At 46.4% G+C, this 26,985-nt stretch overlaps 1 protein-coding gene across 2 annotated transcripts in view; it reads right to left on the reverse strand.

The window, feature by feature from the left end:
- Nucleotides 1–26,985, reverse strand: part of LOC139752970 (uncharacterized) — a 58,430-nt gene that overhangs the window by 13,553 nt on the left and 17,892 nt on the right. For both annotated transcript variants that reach the window (XM_071669123.1, XM_071669122.1), the window contains exons 4-5: nt 24,568–24,701; nt 13,008–13,178 (exon numbers count right to left, since the gene is read on the reverse strand). In XM_071669123.1, coding sequence (XP_071525224.1) covers nt 13,008–13,178; nt 24,568–24,701 — 305 coding nt within the window. The remainder of the gene's footprint in view (nt 1–13,007; nt 13,179–24,567; nt 24,702–26,985) is intronic.

Consider the following 26,985-nt stretch of genomic DNA (forward strand, 5'->3'; position numbering starts at 1 on the left):
CCTCTCCCTCATAATCACCACCAGCCTCCCACTGTCTTGCCTCTCCTTCATCATCACCACTAGCCTCCCACTGTCCTGCCTCTCCCTCATCATCACCACCAGCCTCCCACTGTCCTACCTCTCCCTCATCATCACCACCAGCCTCCCCACTGTCCTGCCTCTCCTTCATCATCACCACCAGCCTCCCCAATGTCCTGCCTCTCCTTCATCATCACCACCAGCCTCCCAAATGTCCTGCCTCAACCTCATCATCACCACCAGCCTCCCATTGTCCTGCCTCTCCCTCATTATCACCACCAGCCTCCTCACTGTCCTGCCTCTCCCTCATCATCACCACCAGCCCCCCACTGTCCTGCCTCTCCTTCATCACCACCACCAGCCTCCCCACTGTCCTGCCTCTCCCTCATCATAACCACCAGCATCATCACCACCAGCCTCCCACTGTCCTGCCTCTCCCTTCATCATCACCACCAGCCTCCCCACTGTCCTGCCTCTCCTTCATCATCACCACCAGCCTCCCACTGTCCTGCCTCTCCCTCATCATCACCACCAGCCTCCCCACTGTCCTGCCTCTCCTCATCATCACCACCAGCCTCCCACTGTCCTGCCTCTCCTTCATCATCACCACAGCCTCCCACTGTCCTGCCTCTCCTTCATCATCACCACCAGCCTCCCACTGTCCTGCCTCTCCTTCATCATCACCACCAGCCTCCCACTGTCCTGCCTCTCCTTCATCATCACCACCAGCCTCCCACTGTCCTGCCTCTCCTTCATCATCACCACCAGCCTCCCACTGTCCTGCCTCTCCTTCATCATCACCACCAGCCTCCCCACTGTCCTGCCTCTCCTCATCATCACCACCAGCCTCCCACTGTCCTGCCTCTCCTTCATCATCACCACCAGCCTCCCACTGTCCTGCCTCTCCCTCATCATCACCACCAGCCTCCCCACTGTCCTGCCTCTCCTTCATCATCACCACCAGCCTCCCCACTGTCCTGCCTCTCCCTTCATCATCACCACCAGCCTCCCACTGTCCTGCCTGGCCTCCCTTCATCATCACCACCAGCCTCCCACTGTCCTGCCTCTCCTTCATCATCACCACCAGCCTCTCACTGTCCTACCTCTCCCTCATCATCACCACCAGCCTCCCACTGTCCTGCCTCTCCTCATCATCACCACCAGCCCTCCCAGCTGTCCTGCCTCTCCTTCATCATCACCACCAGCCTCCCACTGTCCTGCCCTCTCCATCATCATCACCACCAGCTCCCTACTGTCCTTGCCTCTCCCTCATCATCACCACCAGCCTCCCACTGCCCTGCCTCCTTCCTCATCACACCACCAGCCTCCCACTGTCCTGCCTCTCCTTCATCATCACCACCAGCCCCCCACTGTCCTACCTCTCCTTCATCATCACCAACAGCTCCCCACCCACTGTCCTGCCTCTCCCTCATCATCACCACCAACCTCCAACTGTCCTGCCTCTCCCTCATCATCACCACCAGCCTTCCATTTTCCTGCCTCTCCTTCATCATCACCACCAGCCTCCCACTGTTCTGCCTCTCCTTTATCATCACCACCAGCCCCCCACTGTCCTGCCTCTCCTTCATCATCACCAACAGCCTCCACTGTACTGCCTCTCCTTCATCATCACCACCAGCCTCCCCACTGTCCTGCCTCTCCATCATCACCACCAGCCCCCCACTGTTCTGCCTCTCCTTCATCATCACCCCCAGCCCCCACTGTCCTGCCTCTCCTTCATCTCACCACCGCCTCCACTGTCCTGCTCTCTTCATCATCACCACCAGCCTCCCACTGTCCTGCCTCTCCTTCATCATCACCACCAGCCTCCCCACTGTCCTGCCTCTCCTTCATCATCACCACGGCCTCCACTGTCCTGCCTCTCCTTCATCATCACCACCAGCCTCCCACTGTCCTGCCTCCTTCATCATCACCACCACCCCCACTGTCCTGCCTCTCTTCATCATCACCACCAGCCTCCCACTATCCTGCCTCTCCTCATCATCCCACCAGCCCCCACTGTCCTGCCTCTCCTTCATCATCACCACCAGCCTCCCACTGTCCTGCCTCTCCTTCATCATCACCACCAGCCCCCCACTGTCCTGCCTCTCCTTCATCATCACCACCAGCCTCCCACTGTCCTGCCTCTACCTCATCATCACCACCAGCCTCCCACTGTCCTGCCTCTCCTTCATCATCACCACCAGCCTCCCCACTGTCCTGCCTCTCCTTCATCATCACCACCAGCCTCCCCACTGTCCTGCCTCTCCTTCATCATCACCACCAGCCTCCCACTGTCCTGCCTCTCCTTCATCATCACCACCAGCCTCCCCACTGTCCTGCCTCTCCTTCATCATCACCACCAGCCTCCCCACTGTCCTGCCTCTCCTTCATCATCACCACCAGCCTCCCACTGTCCTGCCTCTCCTCATCATCACCACCAGCCTCCCACTGTCCTGCCTCTCCTCATCATCACCACCAGCCTCCCACTGTCCTGCCTCTCCTTCATCATCACCACCAGCCTCCCACTGTCCTGCCTCTCCTTCATCATCACCACCAGCCTCCCACTGTCCTGCCTCTCCTTCATCATCACCACCAGCCTCCCACTGTCCTGCCTCTCCTTCATCATCACCACCAGCCTCCCCACTGTCCTGCCTCTCCTTCATCATCACCACCAGCCTCCCCACTTCCTGCCTCTCCTTCATCATCACCACCAGCCTCCCACTGTCCTGCCTCTCCTTCATCATCACCACCAGCCTCCCCACTGTCCTGCCTCTCCTTCATCATCACCACCAGCCTCCCACTGTCCTGCCTCTCCCTCATCATCACCACCAGCCTCCCACTGTCCTGCCTCTCCTTCATCATCACCACCAGCCTCCCACTGTCCTGCCTCTCCTTCATCATCACCACCAGCCTCCCCACTGTCCTGCCTCTCCCTCATCATCACCACCAGCCTCCCACTGTCCTGCCTCTCCTCATCATCACCACCAGCCTCCCACTGTCCTGCCTCTCCTTCATCATCACCACCAGCCTCCCCCACTGTCCTGCCTCTCCTCATCATCACCACCAGCCCCCCACTGTCCTGCCTCTCCTTCATCATCACCACCAGCCTCCCACTGTCCTGCCTCTCCTTCATCATCACCACCAGCCTCCCACTGTCCTGCCTCTCCTTCATCATCACCACCAGCCTCCCACTGTCCTGCCTCTCCTTCATCATCACCACCAGCCTCCCACTGTCCTGCCTCTCCTTCATCATCACCACCAGCCTCCCACTGTCCTGCCTCTCCTTCATCATCACCACCAGCCTCCCACTGTCCTGCCTCTCCTTCATCATCACCACCAGCCTCCCACTGTCCTGCCTCTCCTTCATCATCACCACCAGCCTCCCACTGTCCTGCCTCTCCTTCATCATCACCACCAGCCTCCCACTGTCCTGCCTCTCCTTCATCATCACCACCAGCCCTCCCCTGTCCTGCCTCTCCATCATCACCACCGGCCTCCCACTGTCCTGCCTCTCCTTCATCATCACCACCAGCCTCCCACTGTCCTGCCTCTCCTTCATCATCACCACCAGCCTCCCACTGTCCTGCCTCCCTTCATCATCACCACCAGCCTCCCACTGTCCTGCCTCTCCTTCATCATCACCACCAGCCTCCCACTGTCTGCCTCTCCTCATCATCACCACCAGCTCCCACTGTCCTGCCTCTCTTCATCATCACCACCAGCCTCCCACTGTCCTGCCTCTCCCTTCATCATCACCACCAGCCTCCCACTGTCCTGCCTCTCCTTCATCATCACCACCAGCCTCCCACTGTCCTGCCTCTCCTTCATCATCACCACCAGCCTCCACTGTCCTGCCTCTCCTTCATCATCACCACCAGCCTCCCACTGTCCTGCCTCTCCTTCATCATCACCACCAGCCTCCCACTGTCCTGCCTCTCCTTCATCATCACCACCAGCCTCCCACTGTCCTGCCTCTCCTTCATCATCACACCAGCCTCCCACTGTCTGCCTCTCCTTCATCATCACCACCAGCCCTCCCACTGTCTGCCTCTCCTCATCATCACCACCAGCCTCCCACTGTCCTGCTCTCCTTCATCATCACCACCAGCCTCCCACTGTCCTGCCTCTCCTTCATCATCACCACCAGCCTCCCACTGTCCTGCCTCTCCTTCATCATCACCACCAGCCTCCCACTGTCCTGCCTCTCCTTCATCATCACCACCAGCCTCCCCACTGTCCTGCCTCTCCTTCATCATCACCACCAGCCTCCCACTGTCCTGCCTCTCCTTCATCATCACCACCAGCCTCCCCACTGTCCTGCCTCTCTTCATCATCACCACCAGCCTCCCCACTGTCCTGCCTCTCCTTCATCATCACCACCAGCCTCCCCACTGTCCTGCCTCTCCTTCATCATCACCACCAGCCCCCCACTGTCCTGCCTCTCCTTCATCATCCCCACATCCTCCCTCTGTCCTGCCTCTCCCTCATCATCACCACCAGCCCCCTAGCATGTACCTGTGTCCTGCCTCTCCCTCAACATCACCACCAGCCTCCCCACTGTCCTGCCTCTCCTTCATCATCACCACCAGCCCCCCACTGTCCTGCCTCTCCTTCATCATCACCACCAGCCTCCCACTGTCCTGCCTCTCCCTCATCATCACCACCAGCCTCCCACTGTCCTGCCTCTCCTTCATCATCACCACCAGCCTCCCACTGTCCTGTCTCTCCCTCATCATCACCACCAGCCTCCCACTGTCCTGCCTCTCCCTCATCATTACCACCAGCCTCCCACTGTCCTGCCTCTCCCTCATCATCACCACCAGCCCCCTAGCATGTACCTGTGTCCTGCCTCTCCCTCAACATCACCACCAGCCTCCCCACTGTCCTGCCTCTCCTTCATCATCACCACCAGCCCCCCACTGTCCTGCCTCTCCTTCATCATCACCACCAGTCTCCCACTGTCCTGCCTCTCCCTCATCATCACCACCAGCCTCCCCACTGTCCTGCCCCTCCCTCATCATCACCACCAGCCTCCCCACTGTCCTGCCCCTCCCTCATCATCACCACCAGCCTCCCACTGTCCTGCCTCTCCTTCATCATCACCACCAGCCTCCCAATGTCCTGCCTCTCCTTCATCATCACCACCAGCCTCCCACTGTCCTGCCTCTCCTTCATCATCACCACCAGCCCCCCACTGTCCTGCCTCTCCTTCATCATCACCACCAGCCTCCCACTGTCCTACCTCTCCCTCATCATCACCACCAGCCTCCCCACTGTCCTGCCTCTCCTTCATCATCACCACCAGCCCACCACTGTCCTGCCTCTCCTTCATCATCACCACCAGCCTCCCACTGTCCTGCCTCTCCTTCATCATCACCACCAGCCTCCCACTGTCCTGCCTCTCCTTCATCACCACCACCAGCCCCCCACTGTCCTGCCTCTCCCTCATCATCACCACCAGCCTCCCCACTGTCCTGCCTCTCCTTCATCATCACCACCAGCCTCCCACTGTCCTGCCTCTCCTTCATCATCACCACCAGCCCCCCACTGTCCTGCCTCTCCCTCATCATCACCACCAGCCTCCCCACTGTCCTGCCTCTCCTTAATTATCACCACCAGCCTCCCACTGTCCTGCCTCTCCTTCATCATCACCACCAGCCTCCCACTGTACTGCCTCTCCTTCATCATCATCACCAGCCCCCCACTGTCCTGCCTCTCCCTCATCATCACCACCAGCCTCCCCACTGTCCTGCCTCTCCTTCATCATCACCACCAGCCTCCCACTGTCCTGCCTCTCCCTCATCATCACCACCAGCCTCCCACTGTCCTGCCTCTCCTTCATCATCACCACCAGCCTCCCACTGTCCTGTCTCTCCCTCATCATCACCACCAGCCTCCCACTGTCCTGCCTCTCCCTCATCATTACCACCAGCCTCCCACTGTCCTGCCTCTCCCTCATCATCACCACCAGCCTCCCACTGTCCTGCCTCTCCCTCATCATCACCACCAGCCTCCCACTGTCCTGCCTCTCCTTCATCATCACCACCAGCCTCCCACTGTCCTGCCTCTCCTTCATCATTACCACCAGCCCCCCACTGTCCTGCCTCTCCCTCATCATTACCACCAGCCTCCCCACTGTCCTGCCTCTCCTTCATCATCACCACCAGCCTCCCACTGTCCTGCCTCTCCTTCATCATCACCACCAGCCCCCCACTGTCCTGCCTCTCCTTCATCATCACCACCAGCCCCCCACTGTCCTGCCTCTCCCTCATCATCACCACCAGCCTCCCACTGTTCTGCCTCTCCTTCATCATCACCACCAGCCTCCCACTGTCCTGCCTCTCCTTCATCATCACCACCAGCCTCCTAACATGTACCTGTGTCCTGCCTCTCCTAATATATTGTGTGTATCTGTTTTTCACCTCTAGTTCATGCCGCTGTAACTGCACAACCTCTGCCCAGTTGAATCATGTCATCAGAAACCTATCTATTGTAACGGCACTTCTTTTCTGACTTTCCTTGGATAAATTACTCTCTCTTATGTGTTGATGCTTGTGTCTCCACCAAACACATAGCAGAGGTTATTCTTGTATCAATGGAAGCATTTATCCCCTCTTCCTCCAAGACGACCTCTTCATCCAATCCATGGTTCAACCGTTCCTGTTCTGAGGCCATTCAGGCAAGGGATCAGGCATATCGGCTTTGGAAAAACTCTCTTTCCTCTGGCTCACATTCTGCTTTTATCACTTCCCGTAATTACTGCAAGCACCTTATCCGTGAGGCGAAGCGTTCCTTTATTTAAAGGAAGTGCGATAAGGTCGCCTCGCCGTCCACTGATAGGTCTTTCTGGTCTTTAGCTAAGGTCATCTCTAACAACTTCTGTCACTCTACCTTTCCTTCACTTTTCCGTTCTGACGGTACTATAACTGACTATCTTGTACACAAAGCAACTCTTGGGTTCCCGTTTCTCCTCTAACTGCACCTTGGATGACTCTAACATTCCTTCATCTCTGATGCTCCTCTTACTAATCCTATTTCTCCTCCCGTAATCTCTTTTCGAACTGTCCGAAAATCGCTTCTTTCTCTGGACACAAGCAAGGCTTACGGTCCTGATGACATCCATCCCCATGTACTGACACAGTGGGTATCTGAACATATGGTCCTGATGACATCCATCCCCATGTACTGACACAGTGGGTATCTGAACTTACGGTCCTGATGACATCCATCCCCATGTACTGACACAGTGGGTATCTGAACTTATGGTCCTGATGACATCCATCCCCATGTACTGACACAGTGGGTATCTGAACTTATGGTCCTGATGACATCCATCCCCATGTACTGACACAGTGGGTATCTGAACTTATGGTCCTGATGACATCCATCCCCATGTACTGACACAGTGGGTATCTGAACTTGCGCATGAGCTTGCTCGTCTGTTCCGTTTCTTTTTAGAAACCAGAACTTTTTCTTCTTGGAGACATGCATTGCTACATCCCATCCCTAAGAAGGGTGACTATTCTGACCCCTCCAACTATCGCCCTTGACCCCCTTGCCCTACGTCGCAATGTTGGTTCACTTTCCCTCTTCTATAGATATTAACGATGGTTTTTGTTCCCGAGAGCTGGCTGCTCGTGTGCCCCCCACCACTAGGTAGATCACACAATACTCGAGAAGCTGCTGTATCACATGATTATTGTACGGCCATCAGCAACGGGTGGGCCGTTTTGATACCTACTACTTTTCCTACACGTCGAAGATTTGGAACTTCCCTTCTTCTCATGTATTTGCCAATAATTATGATATGGCACATTTCAATATACAGGTTTTTCACTTTCAAAAATTCGTAAATACTTTCCCTTACCTTTTTGTTTCATAATTCTCTCTACATTTCAATTAAGTCCCGGACTTGATGTGTACCGTTGTCAATGAATGGAACCTTCAACGTAGAAAAGAAGAGAGTGTCTGGTTGGTTGGTAGGTTGGTAGTTAGATTGGTAGTTAGATTGGTAGTTAGGTTGGTAAGTAGGCTGGCAGGTAGGTTGGTACATAGGTTGGTAGGTAGGTTGGTAAGTAGGTTGGTGCTTACGTTGGTAGATAGATTTTTAGATGGGTTGGTAGGTAGGTTGGTACTTAGGTTGATAGGTAGGTTAGCAGGTGGGCTGGTAGGTAGGTTGGTAGGTAGGTTGGTGGTTAGATTGGTAGGTAGGTTGGTAGGAAGGCTGGTACTTAGGTTGGTTGGTAGGTTAGCAGGTGGGCTGGTAAGTAGGTTGGTAGGTAAGTTGGTAGGGACGTTGGTAGGTAGGCTGGTAGGTAGGTTGGTAGGTACGTTCGTAGTTAGGTTGGTAGGTAGGTTTGTAGGTAGACTGGTAGTTACGTAAGTAGTTATGTTGGTAGTTAGGCTGGTAGGTAGGATGGTACTTAGATTGGTGGGTAGGTTGATAAGTAGGTTGGTAGGTAGGTTGATAGTTAAGTTGGTAGGTAGGTTGGTAGTTAGTTTGGTAGGTAGGTTGGTACTTAGGTTGGTACATAGGTTGGTAGGTAGGTTGGTAGGTAGGTTGGTACTCAGGTCAGTAGGTAAGTTGGTAGATAGGTTGGTAAAGAGGTACGTTGGTAGTTAGATTGGCAGGTAGGCTGGTAATTAGGTTGGTAGGTATGTTGGTATTTCGGTTGTTAGGTAGGTTGGTAGTTAGGATAGTAGGTAAGTTGGTGATTAGGTTTGGAAGGTAGGCTGGTAGTTATGTTGGTAGGTAGGTTGGTAGTTAGGATGGTAGGTAGAAAAGTAGGTTGGTAGGTAGGTTGGTAGTTAGGTTGGTAGGAAGGTTGGTAAGTAGGTTGGTAGTTTGTTTGATAGGTAGGTTGGTAGTTAGGTTGGTAGGTAGGTTGGTAGGTAATTTGTAGGTAGGTTGGTACTTAGGTTGGCAGGTAGGTCGGGAGTAAGGCTGGTAGGTAGGTTGGTAGTTAGGTTGGTAGGTAGGTTGGTAGGAAGGTTGGTAAGTAGGTTGGTAAGTAGGTTGATGGGTAGGTTGGCAGGTAGGTTGGTAGTTAGGTTGGTAGGTATATTGGCAGTTTGGTTGGTAGGTAGGTTGGTGGGGAGGTTGGTAGTTAGGTTGATAGGTAAGTTGGTAGTTAGGCTGGTAGGTACGTAGGTAGGTGGTTGGTACTTAAGTTGGTAGATAGGTTGGTAGTTAGGTTGGTAGGTAGGTTGGTAGGTAGGGTGGTAGGAAGGTTCGTACTTAGGTTAGTAAATAGGTTGGTGGGTAATTTGGTAGGTAGGTTTGTAGGTAGGTAGGTTTGTAGGTAGGTAGGTTTGTAGGTAGGTAGGTAGGTTGGTAGGTAGGTTGGTAGTTATGTTGGTAGGTATTTTGGTAGTTAGGTTGGTAGGTAGGTTGGTAGGTAGGATCGTACTTAGGATGGTAGAAAGGTTGGTAGGTAGGTTGGTTGTTAGGTTGGTAGTTAGGTTGGTAGATAGGTATGTAGGTAGGTTGGTAGATAGGTTGGTAGTTAATTTGTTAGGTAGGGTGGTAGTTAGGTTGGTAGGTATGTTGGTAGGTAGGTAGGTTGGTAGGAAGGTTGGTTGGTAGGTAGGCAGTTGGGTTGGTAGCTAGGTTGGTATTTAGGTCGGTAGGTAGGTAGGTTGTGTGCCTACAGATTACCATGGGAGATTATCAGAAGTCTGGGTGGTAGGTAGGTAGGTAGGTTGGCATTACACTTACAGATTACCATGGGATGTTATGACTGACATACTACATGTAATTCTTCAAGTATCTACTGACATACTTGTAATTGACCTTAATTATCTGGATGATATTCAAACTGTCGTTTATAATGAGCTTCAAGATAACTTGCATCATATACAGCAATAAAGCCATATATAAAACACCTAAGAACAAATTTCTCTATGTGGTGAAACTACAGGAAAATATTTATAAAATGTTTTCATAAGATCCATGAACCGATCTCTCTCTCTCTCTCTCTCTCTCTCTCTCTCTCTCTCTCTCTCTCTCTCTCTCTCTCTCTCTCCACAAACAGAATGCACTAAGGACTCAACAAATGCACACATGTATTCACTGTTTACCTCTTGTTGTTCTTCTTCATGTTTAAAAAACAACTGATGTTATAATAGAATTCTAAAAGAGTGGAAGGTTCGACTGTCTGCAACGTAGTTTAAACTGTCAACAGTTATAAACTGTCTGGTATGGTCAAACGAAATGTCTTGTTTGGTCAGTCAAAGTGTCTTATTTGGTCAGTCAATGTCTCATTTGGTTAGTCAAAGTGTCTCATTTGGTCAAAGTGTCTCATTGGTCAAAGTGTCTCATTTGGTCAGTCAAAGTGTCTTATTTGGTCAGTCAATGTCTCATTTGGTCAGTCAAAGTGTCGTAATTGGTCAGTCAAAGTGTCGTATTTGGTCAAAGTGTCTTATCTGGTCAGTCAATGTCTCATTTGGTCAGTCAAAGTGTCTTATTTGGTCAGTCAAAGTATCTTATTTGGTCAGCCAAAGTGTCTTATATGGTCAGTCAATGTCTCATTTGGTCAGTCAAAGTGTCTTATTTGGTCAGTCAAAGTGTCTTATTTGGTCATTCAATGTGTCTTAACTGGTCAGTCAAAGTGTCTCATTTGGTCAGTCAAAGTGTCTTATTTGTTCAGTCAAAGTGTCTCATTTGGTCAGTCAGTGTCTTATTTGGTCAGTCAAAGTGTCTTACTTGGTCAGTCAAAGTGTCTTATTTGGTCAGTCAAAGTGTCTCATCTTATCAGTAAAAGTGTCTTATTTGGTCAGTCAAAGTGTCGTATTTGGTCAGTCAAAGTGTCGTATTTGGTCAGTCAAAGTGTCGTATTTGGTCAGTCAAAGTGTCGTATTTGGTCAGTCAAAGTGTCGTATTTGGTCAGTCAAAGTGTCGTATTTGGTCAGTCAAAGTGTCTTATTTGGTCAGCCAAAGTGTCTTATTTGGTCAGTCGAAGTGTCTTATTTTATCAGTAAAAGTGTCTTATTTGGTCAGCCAAAGTGTCTTATTTGGTCAGTCAAAGTGTCTTATTTTATCAGTAAAAGTGTCTTATTTGGTCAGTGAAAGTGTCGTATTTGGTCAAAGTGTCGTATTTGGTCAAAGTGTCTTATTTGGTCAGTTAAAGTGTCTTATTTGGTCAGTCAAAGTGTCTTATTTGGTCAGTCAAAGTGTCTTATTTTATCAGTAAAAGTGTCTTATTTGGTCAGTTAAAGTGTCTTATTTGGTCAGTCAAAGAGTCTTATTTGGTCAGTCAAAGTGTCTTATTTGGTCTGTAAAAGTGTCTTATTTGGTCAGTCAAAGTGTCTTATTTGGTCAGTCAAAGTGTCTTATTTGGTCAGTCAAAGTGTCTTATTTCATCAGTAAAAGTGTCTTATTTGGTCAGTCAAAGTGTCGTATTTGGTCAGTCAAAGTGTCTCATTTGGTCAGTCAAAGTGTCGTATTTGGTCAGTCAAAGTGTGTTATTTGGTCAGTCAAATTGTCGTATTTGGTCAAAGTGTCTTATTTGGTCAGTCAAAATGTCTTATTTGGTCAGTCAAAGTGTCGTATTTGGTCAGTCAAAGTGTCGTATTTGGTCAATCAAAGTGTCGTATTTGGTAATTCAAAGTGTCGTATTTGGTCAGTCAAAGTGTCTTATTTGGTCAGTCAAAGTGTCTTATTTGGTCAGTCAAAGTGTCTTATTTGGTCAGTCAAAGTGTCTTATTTGGTCAAAGTGTCGTATTTGGTCAAAGTGTCTTATTTGGTCAGTCAAAGTGTTTTATATGGTCAAAGTGTCGTATTTGGTCAGTCAAAGTGTCTTATTTGGTCAGTCAAAGTGTCTTATTTGGTCAGTCAAAGTGTCGTATATGTTCAAAGTGTCTCATTTGGTCAAAGTGTCTTATTTGGTGAGTCAAAGTGTCTTGTTTGATCAGTCAAAGTGTCTCATTTGGTCAGTCAAAGTGTCGTATTTGGTCAAAGTGCCTTATTTGGTCAGTCAAAGTGTCTTATTTGGTCAGTCAAAGTGTCGTATTTGGTGAGTCAAAGTGTCTTATTTGGTCAGTCAAAGTGTTTTATATGGTCAAAGTGTCGTATTTGGTCAGTCAAAGTGTCTTATCTGGTCGGTCAAAGTGTCTTATTTGGTCAGTCAAAGTGTCGTATTTGGTCAGTCAAAGTGTCTTATTTGGTCAGTCAAAGTGTCTTATTTGGTCAGTCAAAGTGTCGTACTTGGTCAGTCAAAGTGTCGTATTTGGTCATTCAAAGTGTCTTATTTGGTCAGTCAAAGTGTCGTATTTGGTCAGTCAAAGTGTCTTATTTGGTCAGTCAAAGTGTCTTATTTGGTCAGTCAAAGTGTCTTATTTGGTCAGTCAAAGTGTCGTATTTGGTCAAAGTGTCTTATTTGGTCAGTCAAAGTGTCGTATTTGGTCAGTCAAAGTGTCTTATTTGGTCAGTCAAAGTGTCTTATTTGGTCAGTCAAAGTGTCGTATTTGGTCAGTCAAAGTGTCTTATTTGGTCAGTCAAATTGTCTTATTTGGTCAGTCAAAGTGTCTTATTTGGTCAGTCAAAGTGTCGTATTTGGTCAGTCAAAGTGTCTTATTTGGTCAGTCAGTGTCGTATTTGGTCAAAGTGTCTTATTTGGTCAGTCAAAGTGTCTTATTTGGTCAGTCAAAGTGTCTTATTTGGTCAGTCAAAGTGTCGTATTTGGTCCGTCAAAGTGTCTTATTTGGTCAGTCAAAGTGTCGTATTTGGTCAGTCAAAGTGTCTTATTTGGTCAGTCAAAGTGTCGTATTTGGTCAGTCAAAGTGTCTTATTTGGTCAGTCAAAGTGTCTTATTTGGTCAGTCAAAGTGTCGTATTTGGTCAGTCAAAGTGTCTTATTTGGTCAGTCAAAGTGTCTTATTTGGTCAGTCAAAGTGTCGTATTTGGTCAGTCAAAGTGTCTTATTTGGTCAGTCAAAGTGTCGTATTTGGCTAGTCAAAGTGTTTTCCTGCTTAATACTTTTGGTTTACCTGATGAGTCAGGTTGAAGGCTGCAGGTGCAATAGTATTGATGGTAGTGTTTGAGATGATCAGCCCGCTCCAGCTGTGTACATTACGTTGACTGAGTGTAACATAACCTTCAGTAGACACCGACCCTTCAACCAGCTCCACTACTGAGTCCTCTAGAACCAGATACCTCATCTGCCATACAATAAAATTATCAGTACCAGGTAACACATCTGCGATACAATAAAATTATCAGTACCAGGTACCTCATCTGCGATACAATAAAATTATCAGTACCAGGTACCTCATCTACGATACAATAAAATTATCAGTACCAGGTACCTCATCTGCCATACAATAAAATCATCAGTACCAGGTACCTTATCTGCGATACAATAAAATTATCAGTACCAGTTACCTCATCTGTCATACAATAAAATTATCAGTACCAGGTACCTCATCTGCCATACAATAAAATTATCAGTACCAGGTACCTCATCTGCCATACAATATAATTATCAGTACCAGGTACCTCATCTGCCATACAATAAAATTATCAGTACCAGGTACCTCATCTGCCATACAATAAAATTATCAGTACCAGGTACCTCATCTGCCACTCAATATAATGATCAGTACCAGGTACCTCATCTGCTATACAATATGACTATCAGTACAAGGTACTTCATCTGCCATACAATATTATTATCAGTACAAGGTACCTCATCCGCCATACTATATATCTATCAGTACCAGGTAACTCATCTGCCATAAAATATAATTATCAGTACCAGGTACTTCATCTGCCATACTATATATCTATCAGTACCAGGTAACTCATGCGCCATACTATATATCTATCAGTACCAGGTAACTCATCTGCCATAAAATATAATTATCAGTACCGGGTACTTCATCTGCCATACTATATCATTATCAGTACCAGGTACATCATCCGCCATACTATATATCTATCAGTGCCAGGTACCTCATCTGTCATACAATAAAATTATCAGTACCAGGTACCTCATCTGTCATACAATAAAATTATCAGTACCAGGTACCTCACCGCCATACAATAAAATTATCAGTACCAGGTACTTCATCTGCCACTCAATATAATGATCAGTACCAGGTACCTCATCTGCCATACAATATCATTCTCAGTACCAGGTACCCCATCTGCCATACTATATATCTATCAGTACCAGGTACCTCATCTGCCATACTATATATCTATCAGTACCAGGTACCTTATCTGCCATACAATATAGTTATCAGTACCAGGAACTTCATCTGTCATACAATATAACTATCAGTACCAGGTACTTCATCTGCCATACAGTATCCAGGTAACAGGTACCTCATCTGCCACAACAATCATCAGTACCAGGTACCTCATCTGTCACAACAATAACCATCAGAACCAGGTACCTCATCTGCCACAACAACAACCATCAGAACCAGATACCTCATCTGCCACAACAACAACCTTTAGTACCAGGTACCTAGTCTGTCACAACAACAACCATCAGTAATAGGTACCTCATCTGCCACAACAACCATCAGTACCAGGTACCTCATCTGCCACAACAACAACCATCAGTACCAGGTACCTCATCTGCCACAACAACCATCAGTACCAGGTACCTCATCTGCCACAACAACAACCATCATTTCCAGGTACCTCATCTGTCACAACAATAACCATCAGAACCAGGTACCTCATCTGCCACAACAACCGTTAGTACCAGGTACTTCATCTGCCACAACAACAACCATCAGTACCAGGTACCTCATCTGTCACAACAACAACCATCAGAACCAGGTACCTCATCTGTCACAACAACAACCATCAGAACCAGGTACCTCATCTGCCACAACAACAACCATCAGAACCAGGTACCTCATCTGTCACAACAACAACCATCAGTAACAGGTACCTCATCTGCCACAACAACCATCAGTACCAGGTACCTCATCTGCCACAACAACAACGATCAGAACCAGATACCTCCTGCCACAACAACCGTTAGTACCAGGTACCTCATCCGCCACAACAACAACCATCAGTACCAGGTACCTCATCTGCCACAACAACAACCATTAGTACCTGGTACCTCATCTGCCACAACAACAACCATCAGTACCAGGTACCTCATCTGCCAAACCAACCATCAGTACCAGGTACCTCATCTGCCACAACAACCATCAGTACCAGGTACCTCATCTGCCACAACAACAACCGTTAGTACCAGGTACCTCATCTGCCACAACAACAACCATCAGTACCAGGTACCTCATCTGCCACAACAACCATCAGTACCAGGTACCTCATCTGCCACAACAACAACCATCAGTACCAGGTACCTCATCTGTCACAACAACAACCATCAGAACCAGGTACCTCATCTGTCACAACAACAACCATCAGAACCAAGTACCTCATCTGCCACAACAACAACCATCAGTACCAGGTACCTCATCTGCCACAACAACAACCATCAGTACCAGGTACCTCATCTGCCACAACAACAACCATCAGTACCAGGTACCTCATCTGCCACAACAACAACCATCAGTACCAGGTACCTCATCTGCCACAACAACCATCAGAACCAGATACCTCATCTGCCACAACAACAACCGTTAGTACCAAGTACCTCATCTGCCACAACAACCATCAGTACCAGGTACCTCATCTGCCACAACAACAACCATTAGTACCAGGTACCTCATCTGCCACAACAACAACCATCAGTACCAGGTACCTCATCTGCCAAACCAACCATCAGTACCAGGTACCTCATCTGCCACAACAACCATCAGTACCAGGTACCTCATCTGCCACAACAACAACCGTTAGTACCAGGTACCTCATCTGCCACAACAACAACCATCAGTACCAGGTACCTCATCTGCCACAACAACCATCAGTACCAGGTACCTCATCTGCCACAACAACAACCATCAGTACCAGGTACCTCATCTGCCACAACAACCATCAGTACCAGGTACCTCATCTGCCACAACAACAACCATCAGAACCGGATACCTCATCTGCCACAACAACAACCTTTAGTACCAGGTACCTCATCTGCCACAACAACAACCATCAGAACCAGTTACCTCATCTGCCACAACAATCATCAGTACCAGGTACCTGATCTGCCACAACAACAACCGTTAGTACCAGGTACCTCATCTGCCACAACAACAACCGTCAGTACCAGTTACCTCATCTGCCACAACAACAACCATCAGTACCAGGTACCTCATCTGCCACAACAACCATCAGTACCAGGTACCTCATCTGCCACAACAACAACCATCAGTACCAGGTACCTCATCTGCCACAACAACCATCAGTACCAGGTACCTCATCTGCCACAACAACAACCATCAGAACCAGATACCTCATCTGCCACAACAACAACCTTTAGTACCAGATACCTCATCTGCCACAACAACAACCTTTAGTACCAGGTACCTCATCTGCCACAACAACAACCGTCAGTACCAGTTACCTCATCTGCCACAACAACAACCATCAGTACCAGGTACCTCATCTGCCACAACAACAACCATCAGTACCAGGTACCTCATCTGCCACAACAACCATCAGTACCCGGTACCTCATCTGCCACAACAACAACCATCAGAACCAGATACCTCATCTGCCACAACAACAACCTTTAGTACCAGGTACCTCATCTGCCACAACAACAACCATCAGAACCAGGTACCTCATCTGCCACAACAACAACCATCAGTACCAGGTACCTCATCTGCCACAACAACCATCAGTACCAGGTACCTCATCTGCCACAACAACAACCATCAGAACCAGATACCTCATCTGCCACAACAACAACCATCAGTACCAGGTACCTCATCTGCCACAACAACCATCAGTACCAGGTACCTCATCTGCCACAACAACAACCATCAGAACCAGATACCTCATCTGCCACAACAACAACCTTTAGTACCAGGTACCTCATCTGCCACAACAACAACCATCAGAACCAGTTACCTCATCTGCCACAACAATCATCAGTACCAGGTACCTCATCTGTCACAACAACAACCATCATAACCAGGTACCTCATCTGCCACAACAACAACCATCAGAACCAGGTACCTCATCTGCCACAACAACAACCGTTAGTTCCAGGTACCTCATCTGCCACAACAACAACCATCACTACCAGGTACCTCATCTGTCACAACAACAACCATCAGTACCAGGTACCTCATCTGCCACAACAACAGCCATCAGTACCAGGTACCTCATCTGCCACAACAACAACCATCAGTACCAGGTACCTCATCTGCCACAACAACAACCATCACTACCAGGTACCTCATCTGCCACAACAACAACCATCACTACCAAATACCACATATGCCACAACAACAACCATCACTACCAGATACCACATCTGCCACAACAACAACCGTTAGCTCTAGGTACCTCATCTGCCACAACAACCATCAGAACCAGGTATCTCATCTGCCACAACAAAAACCATCAGTACCAGGTACCTCATCTGTCACAACAACAACCATCAGTACCAGGTACCTCATCTGCCACAACAACCATCAGTACCAGGTACCTCATCTGCCACAACAACAACCATCAGTACCAGGTACCTCATCTGCCACAACAACACCATCAGTACCAGGTACCTCATCTGTCACAACAACAACCATCAGTACCAGGTACCTCATCTGCCACAACAACAACCATCAGTACCAGGTACCTCATCTGCCACAACAACCATCAGTACCAGGTACCTCATCTGCCACAACAACCATCAGTACCAGGTACCTCATCTGCCACAACAACAACCATCAGTACCAGGTACCTCATCTGCCACAACAACAACCATCAGTACCAGGTACCTCACCTGCCACAACAACAACCATCAGTACCAGGTACCTCATCTGCCACAACAACAACCATCAGTACCAGGTACCTCATCTGCCACAACAACAACCATCAGTACCAGGTACCTCATCTGCCACAACAACAACCATCAGAACCAGATACCTCATCTGCCACAACAACAACCGTTAGTACCAGGTACCTCATCTGCCACAACAACCATCAGTACCAGGTACCTCATCTGCCACAACAACAACCATCAGTACCAGGTACCTCATCTGCCACAACAACAACCATCAGTACCAGGTACCTCATCTGCCACAACAACAACCTTCAGTACAGGTACCTCATCTGCCACAACAACAACCATCAGTACCAGGTACCTCATCTGCCACAACAACCATCAGTACCAGGTACCTCATCTGCCACAACAACAACCATCAGTACCAGGTACCTCATCTGCCACAACAACAACCATCAGTACCAGGTACCTCATCTGCCACAACAACAACCATCAGTACCAGGTACCTCATCTGCCACAACAACCATCAGTACCAGGTACCTCATCTGCCACAACAACAACCATCAGTACCAGGTACCTCATCTGCCACAACAACAACCATCAGTACCAGGTACCTCATCTGCCACAACAACAACCATCAGTACCAGGTACCTCATCTGCCACAACAACCATCAGTACCAGGTACCTCATCTGCACAACAACAACCATCAGTACCAGGTACCTCATCTGCCACAACAACAACCATCAGTACCAGGTACCTCATCTGCCACAACAACAACCATCAGTACCAGGTACCTCATCTGCCACAACAACCGTCAGTACCAGGTACCTCATCTGCCACAACAACCATCAGTACCAGGTACCTCATCTGCCACAACAACAACCATCAGTACCAGGTACCTCATCTGCCACAACAACAACCATCAGTACCAGGTACCTCATCTGCCACAACAAACCGTCAGTACCAGGTACCTCATCTGCCACAACAACAACCATCAGTACCAGGTACCTCATCTGCACAACAACAACCATCAGTACCAGGTACCTCATCTGCCACAACAACAACCATCAGTACCAGGTACCTCATCTGCCACAACAACAACCATCAGTACCAGGTACCTCATCTGCCACAACAACAACCATCAGTACCAGGTACCTCATCTGCCACAACAACAACCATCAGTACCAGGTACCTCATCTGCCACAACAACAACCATCAGTACCAGGTACCTCATCTGCCACAACAACAACCATCAGTACCAGGTACCTCATCTGCCACAACAACAACCATCAGTACCAGGTACCTCATCTGCCACAACAACAACCATCAGTACCAGGTACCTCATCTGCCACAACAACAACCATAGTACCAGGTACCTCATCTGCCACAACAACAACCATCAGTACCAGTACCTCATCTGCCACAACAACAACCATCAGTACCAGGTACCTCATCTGCCACAACAACAACCATCAGTACCAGGTACCTCATCTGCCACAACAACAACCATCAGAACCAGGTACCTCATCTGCCACAACAACAAACCGTCAGTACCAGGTACCTCATCTGCCACAACAACAACCATCAGTACCAGTACCTCATCTGCCACAACAACAACCATCAGTACCAGGTACCTCATCTGCCACAACAACATCCAATGTACCAGGTAGCCTCATCTGCCACAACAACAACCATCAGTACCAGGTACCTCATCTGCCACAACAACAACCTCAGTACCAGGTACCTCATCTGCCACAACAACAACCATCAGTACAGGTACCCAACTGCCACAAACAATCATACCAGTAGGCCTGATCTGCCACAACAACAACCATCAGTACCAGGTACCTCATCTGCCACAACAACAACCATCAGTACCAGGTACCTCATTTGCCACAACAACAACCATCAGTACCAGGTAGGCAGTCTGCCACAACAACAACCATCAGTACCAGGTAGGCAGTCTGCCACAACAACAGCCATCAGTACCAGGTACCTCATCTGCCACAACAACAGCCATCAGTACCAGGTACCTCATCTGCCACAACAACAGCCATCAGTACCAGGTACCTCAACTGCCACAACAACAACCATCAGTACCAGTTACCTCATCTGCCACAACAACAACCATCAGTACCAGGTACCTCATCTGCCACAACAACAGCCATCAGTACCAGGTAGGCAGTCTGCCACAACAACAGCCATCAGTACCAGGTACCTCATCTGCCACAACAACAACCATCAGTACCAGTTACCTCATCTGCCACAACAACAACCATCAGTACCAGGTACCTCATCTGCCACAACAACAGCCATCAGTACCAGGTACCTCGTCTGCCACAACAACAGCCATCAGTACCAGGTACCTCATCTGCCACAACAACAACCATCAGTACCAGGTACCTCATTTGCCACAACAACAACCATCAGTACCAGGTACCTCATCTGCCACAACAGCAACCATCAGTACCAGGTACCTCATCTGCCACAACAACAACCATCAGTACCAGTTACCTCATCTGCCACAACAACAACCATCAGTACCAGGTACCTCATCTGCCACAACAACAACCATCAGTACCAGGTACCTCATCTGCCACAACAACAGCCATCAGTACCAGGTAGGCAGTCTGCCACAACAACAGCCATCAGTACCAGGTACCTCATTTGCCACAATTTTTGCAAGTTATTCCAGTCGACTTTACTGATGTGCCAATGTTTACTACGTTTAGAAGGTGCTGCTAGAGAGGAGGTGCCGTTAAAATAGGTACGATTATGATAGTGTGATCAGATGAACCAACTGGGGGACATATTGTGTAGTTACAGCGCCAAGTATTACAGGTGAAATCCATGCAGGTAGAGTGGTCATAGCGGGCGATCAGGTATATGATTTGCTCTAGATCATTGAGAATGGAGAACATGAGGCTTTCAATCCCTCTACCATACTTATGGGAGGAATTCAACCATTCCCTAAGGTGAACGTTGACATTTCCAAGGAGTTTAGATAGTGGAAGAAAGATATTAAATTTGTAGAATCAGGAGAGCAATTGAGGAAACAGGAAAATTGCGGTACTTAGAAGTATCTTGAGCCAGATAACATCAAAGTTAGGAGACTTAAGGTGCTCAAGGGAGGCAAGACGTGTGTTGATGTTGGAATAAACACAAACACCAGCTATGAACAGGATTACTGATTGGAGATTAGAGTTAGATATGAAAAAGGGACTACATCATTAGATAATGTGTCTCAGAGAGAAGTAGGGTATTAGGAAAGGTACTAGAGACATGGTGTCCACTAGAAGACAAGTTAGCAGAGACATCACAAATGGTGGTCGACCTAACGCTGGTGGCAGGAGCCGCTACTGTGACACTGAGGCGGGAACCCAGATACGACCACGGAGGGCCCAGCCCTTCATCATCATCAGGACAAAACCATTGTGCACACACCACCACATGGCAAGAGAACTTACGTGAAGACATGAAGTGAATAAATGTATTGTGCTTGTCAAGAAAAGATGGCAGGACTAGCCCGGTAGTTCCAGTTGGGTAAGAGAGAGAGAGAGAGAGAGAGAGAGAGAGAGAGAGAGAGAGAGAGAGAGAGCAGCAATGCTAACATGGAAGGTGTAAGATGGTTCCAGTCACCATCTTAAGGTTCCTCAGTCATCAGTGTGGTACCATCTTGGTCAACTGTTGACCACAACCTACCACGTAATGTGTTATCTGTTGATCCAACATGGTAGTTATGTGTTGATCCAACATGGTAGTTATGTGTTGATCCAACATGGTAGTTATGTGCTGATCCAACATGGTAGTTATGTGTTGATCCAACATGGTAGTTATGTGTTGCATAAATCTAGTAGTTAGTTGTTGCACCAACGTATTAGTGATCTACTATTTAAACTTAGTAGTTATATATTGCACCAACATGATAGTTATATATTGCACCAACATGATAGTTATATATTGCACCAACATGATAGTTATATATTGCACCAACATGATAGTTATATATTGCACCAACATGATAGTTATATATTGCACCAACATGATAGTTATATATTGCACCAACATGATAGTTATATATTGCACCAACATGATAGTTATATATTGCACCAACATGATAGTTATATATTGCACCAACATGATAGTTATATATTGCACCAACATGATAGTTATATATTGCACCAACATGATAGTTATATATTGCACCAACATGATAGTTATATATTGCACTAACATGATAGATATATATTGCACCAACATGATAGTTATATATTGCACCAACATGATAGTTATATATTGCACCAACATGATAGTTATATATTGCACCAACATGATAGTTATATATTGCACCAACATGATAGTTATATATTGCACCAACATGATAGTTATATATTGCACCAACATGATAGTTATATATTGCACCAACATGATAGTTATATATTGCACCAACGTGATAATTATATAGTGCACTAACAAGATGTTGCACCACCATGATAATAATTTTTGCACCAAAATTCATAATCTCTTGGCAATCATGGAAATATGTTGCATCATCATAGTAGTAATCTGTTGCACCATCATAGTAGTAATCTGTTTCACCATCATAGTAGTAATCTGTTTCACCATCATAGTAGTAATCTGTTTCACCATCATAGTAGTAATCTGTTGCACCATCATAGTAGCCTGTTTCACCATCATACTAGTAATCTGTTTCACCAACATAGTAGTAATCTATTGCACCATCACAGTAGTAATCTGTTGCACCATCATAGTAGTAATCTGTTTCACCATCATAGTAGTAATCTGTTGCACCATCATAGTAGTAATCTGTTGCACCATCACAGTAGTAATCTGTTTCACCATCATAGTAGTAATCTGTTGCACCATCATAGTAGTAATCTGTTGCACCATCATAGTAGTAATCTGTTGCACCATCATAGTAGTAATCTGTTGCACCATCATAGTAGTAATCTGTTGCACCATCATAGTAGTAATCTGTTGCACCATCATAGTAGTAATCTGTTGCACCATCATAGTAGTAATCTGTTGCACCATCATAGTAGTAATCTGTTGCACCATCATAGTAGTAATCTGTTGCACCATCATAGTAGTAATCTGTTGCACCATCATAGTAGTAATCTGTTTCACCATCATAGTAGTAATCTGTTGCACCAACATAGTAGTAATCTGTTGCACCATCATAGTAGTAATCTGTTGCACCATCATAGTAGTAATCTGTTGCACCATCATAGTAGTAATCTGTTGCACCATCATAGTAGTAATCTGTTGCACCATCATAGTAGTAATCTGTTGCACCAACATAGTAGTAATCTGTTGCACCATCATAGTAGTAATCTGTTGCACCATCATAGTAGTAATCTGTTGCACCATCATAGTAGTAATCTGTTGCACCATCATAGTAGTAATCTGTTGCACCATCATAGTAGTAATCTGTTGCACCATCATAGTAGTAATCTGTTGCACCAACATAGTAGTAATCTGTTGCACCATCATAGTAGTAATCTGTTGCACCATCATAGTAGTAATCTGTTGCACCATCATAGTAGTAATCTGTTGCACCATCATAGTAGTAATCTGTTGCACCATCATAGTAGTAATCTGTTGCACCATCATAGTAGTAATCTGTTGCACCATCATAGTAGTAATCTGTTGCACCATAATAGTAGTAATCTGTTGCACCAACATGGTAGTTACCTATTCCATCAACATTCCAGTTATCTGCTGCACCAATTTGTTAGTTATCTGTACCAGTAACATGTTAGTTATCTGTGCAAGTAACATGTTAGTTATCTGTACCAGTAACATGTTAGTTATCTGTACCAGTAACATGTTAGTTATCTGTGCAAGTAACATGTTAGTTATCTGTACCAGTAACATGTTAGTTATCTGTGCAAGTAACATGTTAGTTATCTGTACCAGTAACATGTTAGTTATCTGTACCAGTAACATGTTAGTTATCTGTACCAGTAACATGTTAGTTATCTGTACCAGTAACATGTTAGTTATCTGTACCAGTAACATGTTAGTTATCTGTACCAGTAACATGTTAGTTATCTGTACCAGTAACATGTTAGTTATCTGTACCAGTAACATGTTAGTTATCTGTACCAGTAACATGTTAGTTATCTGTACCAGTAACATGTTAGTTATCTGTACCAGTAACATGTTAGTTATCTGTACCAGTAACATGTTAGTTATCTGTACCAGTAACATGTTAGTTATCTGTACCAGTAACATGTTAGTTATCTGTACCAGTAACATGTTAGTTATCTGTACCAGTAACATGTTAGTTATCTGTACCAGTAACATGTTAGTTATCTGTACCAGTAACATGTTAGTTATCTGTACCAGTAACATGGTAGTTATCTGTACCAGTAACATGTTAGTTATCTGTACCAGTAACATGTTAGTTATCTGTACCAGTAACATGTTAGTTATCTGTACCAGTAACATGTTAGTTATCTGTACCAGTAACATGTTAGTTATCTGTACCAGTAACATGTTAGTTATCTGTACCAGTAACATGTTAGTTATCTGTACCAGTAACATGTTAGTTATCTGTACCAGTAACATGGTAGTTACCAGTAAGATGGTAGTTATCTGTACATGGTAGTTATAGGTTGTAGGAAGAACATGGCAGGTAACTTACTTGATCAATGTTATGTAGCAGACCAGCTCGGAGGGTACCAACCCGACTGGCCTTGATGCGGAATCCTCCCCTGGTACGATCCCGCAGGAACATGCGAGGTATCTCTGGTATGTAGCAGTTCACAATACCAACTCCTGATCATAAGACAAATTATACATGATGATAATCACTCATGAGGGACTACAATATACAGGACATATATACCAGCAATATAATATATATATATATATATATATATATATATATATATATATATATATATATATATATATATATATATATATATATATATATATTTTTTTTTTTTTTTTTTTTTTCTTTTTTTTTTTGTCGCTGTCTCCCGCGTTTGCGAGGTAGCGCAAGGAAACAGACGAAAGAAATGGCCCAACCCACCCCCATACACATGTATATACATACGTCCACACACGCAAATATACATACCTACACAGCTTTCCATGGTTTACCCCAGACGCTTCACATGCCTTGATTCAATCCACTGACAGCACGTCAACCCCGGTATACCACATCGATCCAATTCACTCTATTCCTTGCCCTCCTTTCACCCTCCTGCATGTTCAGGCCCCGATCACACAAAATCTTTTTCACTCCATCTTTCCACCTCCAATTTGGTCTCCCACTTCTCCTCGTTCCCTCCACCTCCGACACATATCCTCTTGGTCAATCTTTCCTCACTCATTCTCTCCATGTGCCCAAACCATTTCAAAACACCCTCTTCTGCTCTCTCAACCACACTCTTTTTATTTCCACACATCTCTCTTACCCTTACATTACTTACTCGATCAAACCACCTCACACCACACATTGTCTTCAAACATCTCATTTCCAGCACATCCACCCTCCTGCGCACAACTCTATCCATAGCCCACGCCTCGCAACCATACAACATTGTTGGAACCACTATTCCTTCAAACATACCCATTTTTGCTTTCCGAGATAATGTTCTCGACTTCCAAACATTCTTCAAGGCTCCCAGAATTTTCGCCCCCTCCCCCATCCTATGATTCACTTCCGCTTCCATTGTTCCATCCGCTGCCAGATCCACTCCCAGATATCTAAAACACTTTACTTCCTCCAGTTTTTCTCCATTCAAACTTACTTCCCAGTTGACTTGACCCTCAACCCTACTGTACCTAATAACCTTGCTCTTATTCACATTTACTCTTAACTTTCTTCTTTCACACACTTTACAAAACTCAGTCACCAGCTTCTGCAGTTTCTTACATGAATCAGCCACCAGCGCTGTATCATCAGCGAACAACAACTGACTCACTTCCCAAGCTCTCTCATCCACAACTGACTGCATACTTGCCCCTCTTTCCAAAACTCTTGCATTCACCTCCCTAACAACCCCATCCATAAACAAATTAAACAACCATGGAGACATCACACACCCCTCCCGCAAACCTACATTCACTGAGAACCAATCACTTTCCTCTCTTCCTACACGTACACATGCCTTACATCCTCGATAAAAACTTTTCACTGCTTCTAACAACTTGCTTCCCACACCATATATTCTTAGTACCTTCCACAGAGCATCTCTATCAACTCTATCATATGCCTTCACCAGATCCATAAATGCTACATACAAATCCATTTGTTTTTCTAAGTATTTCTCACATACATTCTTCAAAGCAAACACCTGATCCACACATCCTCTACCACTTCTGAAACCACACTGCTCTTCCCCAATCTGATGCTCTCTACATGCCTTCACCCTCTCAATCAATACCCACCCATATAATTTACCAGGAATACTCAACAAACTTATACCTCTGTAATTTGAGCACTCACTCTTATCCCCTTTGCCTTTGTACAATGGCACTATGCAAGCATTCCGCCAATCCTCAGGCACCTCACCATGAATCATACATACATTAAATAACCTTACCAACCAGTCAACAATACAGTCACCCCCTTTTTTAATGAATTCCACTGCAATACCATCCAAACCTGCTGCCTTGCCGGCTTTCATCTTCCGTAAAGCTTTTACTACCTCTTCTCTATTTGCCAAATCATTTTCCCTAACCCTCTCACTTTGCACACCACCTCGACCAAAACACCCCACATCTGCCACTCTATCATCAAACACATTCAACAAACCTTCAAAATACTCACTCCATCTCACATCACCACTACTTGTTATCACCTCCCCATTAGCCACTTTCACTGAAGTTCCCATTTGCTCCCTTGTCTTACGCACTTTATTTACCTCCTTCCAAAACATCTTTTTATTCTCCCTGAAATTTAATGATACTCTCTCACCCCAACTCTCATTTGCCCTCTTTTTCACCTCTTGCACCTTTCTCTTGACCTGCCTCTTTCTTTTATACCTCTCCCACTCATTTGCATTTTTTCCCTGCAAAAATCGTCCAAATGCCTCTCTCTTCTCTTTCA

The sequence above is a fragment of the Panulirus ornatus genome, chromosome 13, assembly GCF_036320965.1.
Source record: "Panulirus ornatus isolate Po-2019 chromosome 13, ASM3632096v1, whole genome shotgun sequence".
NCBI lineage: Eukaryota > Metazoa > Arthropoda > Malacostraca > Decapoda > Palinuridae > Panulirus > Panulirus ornatus.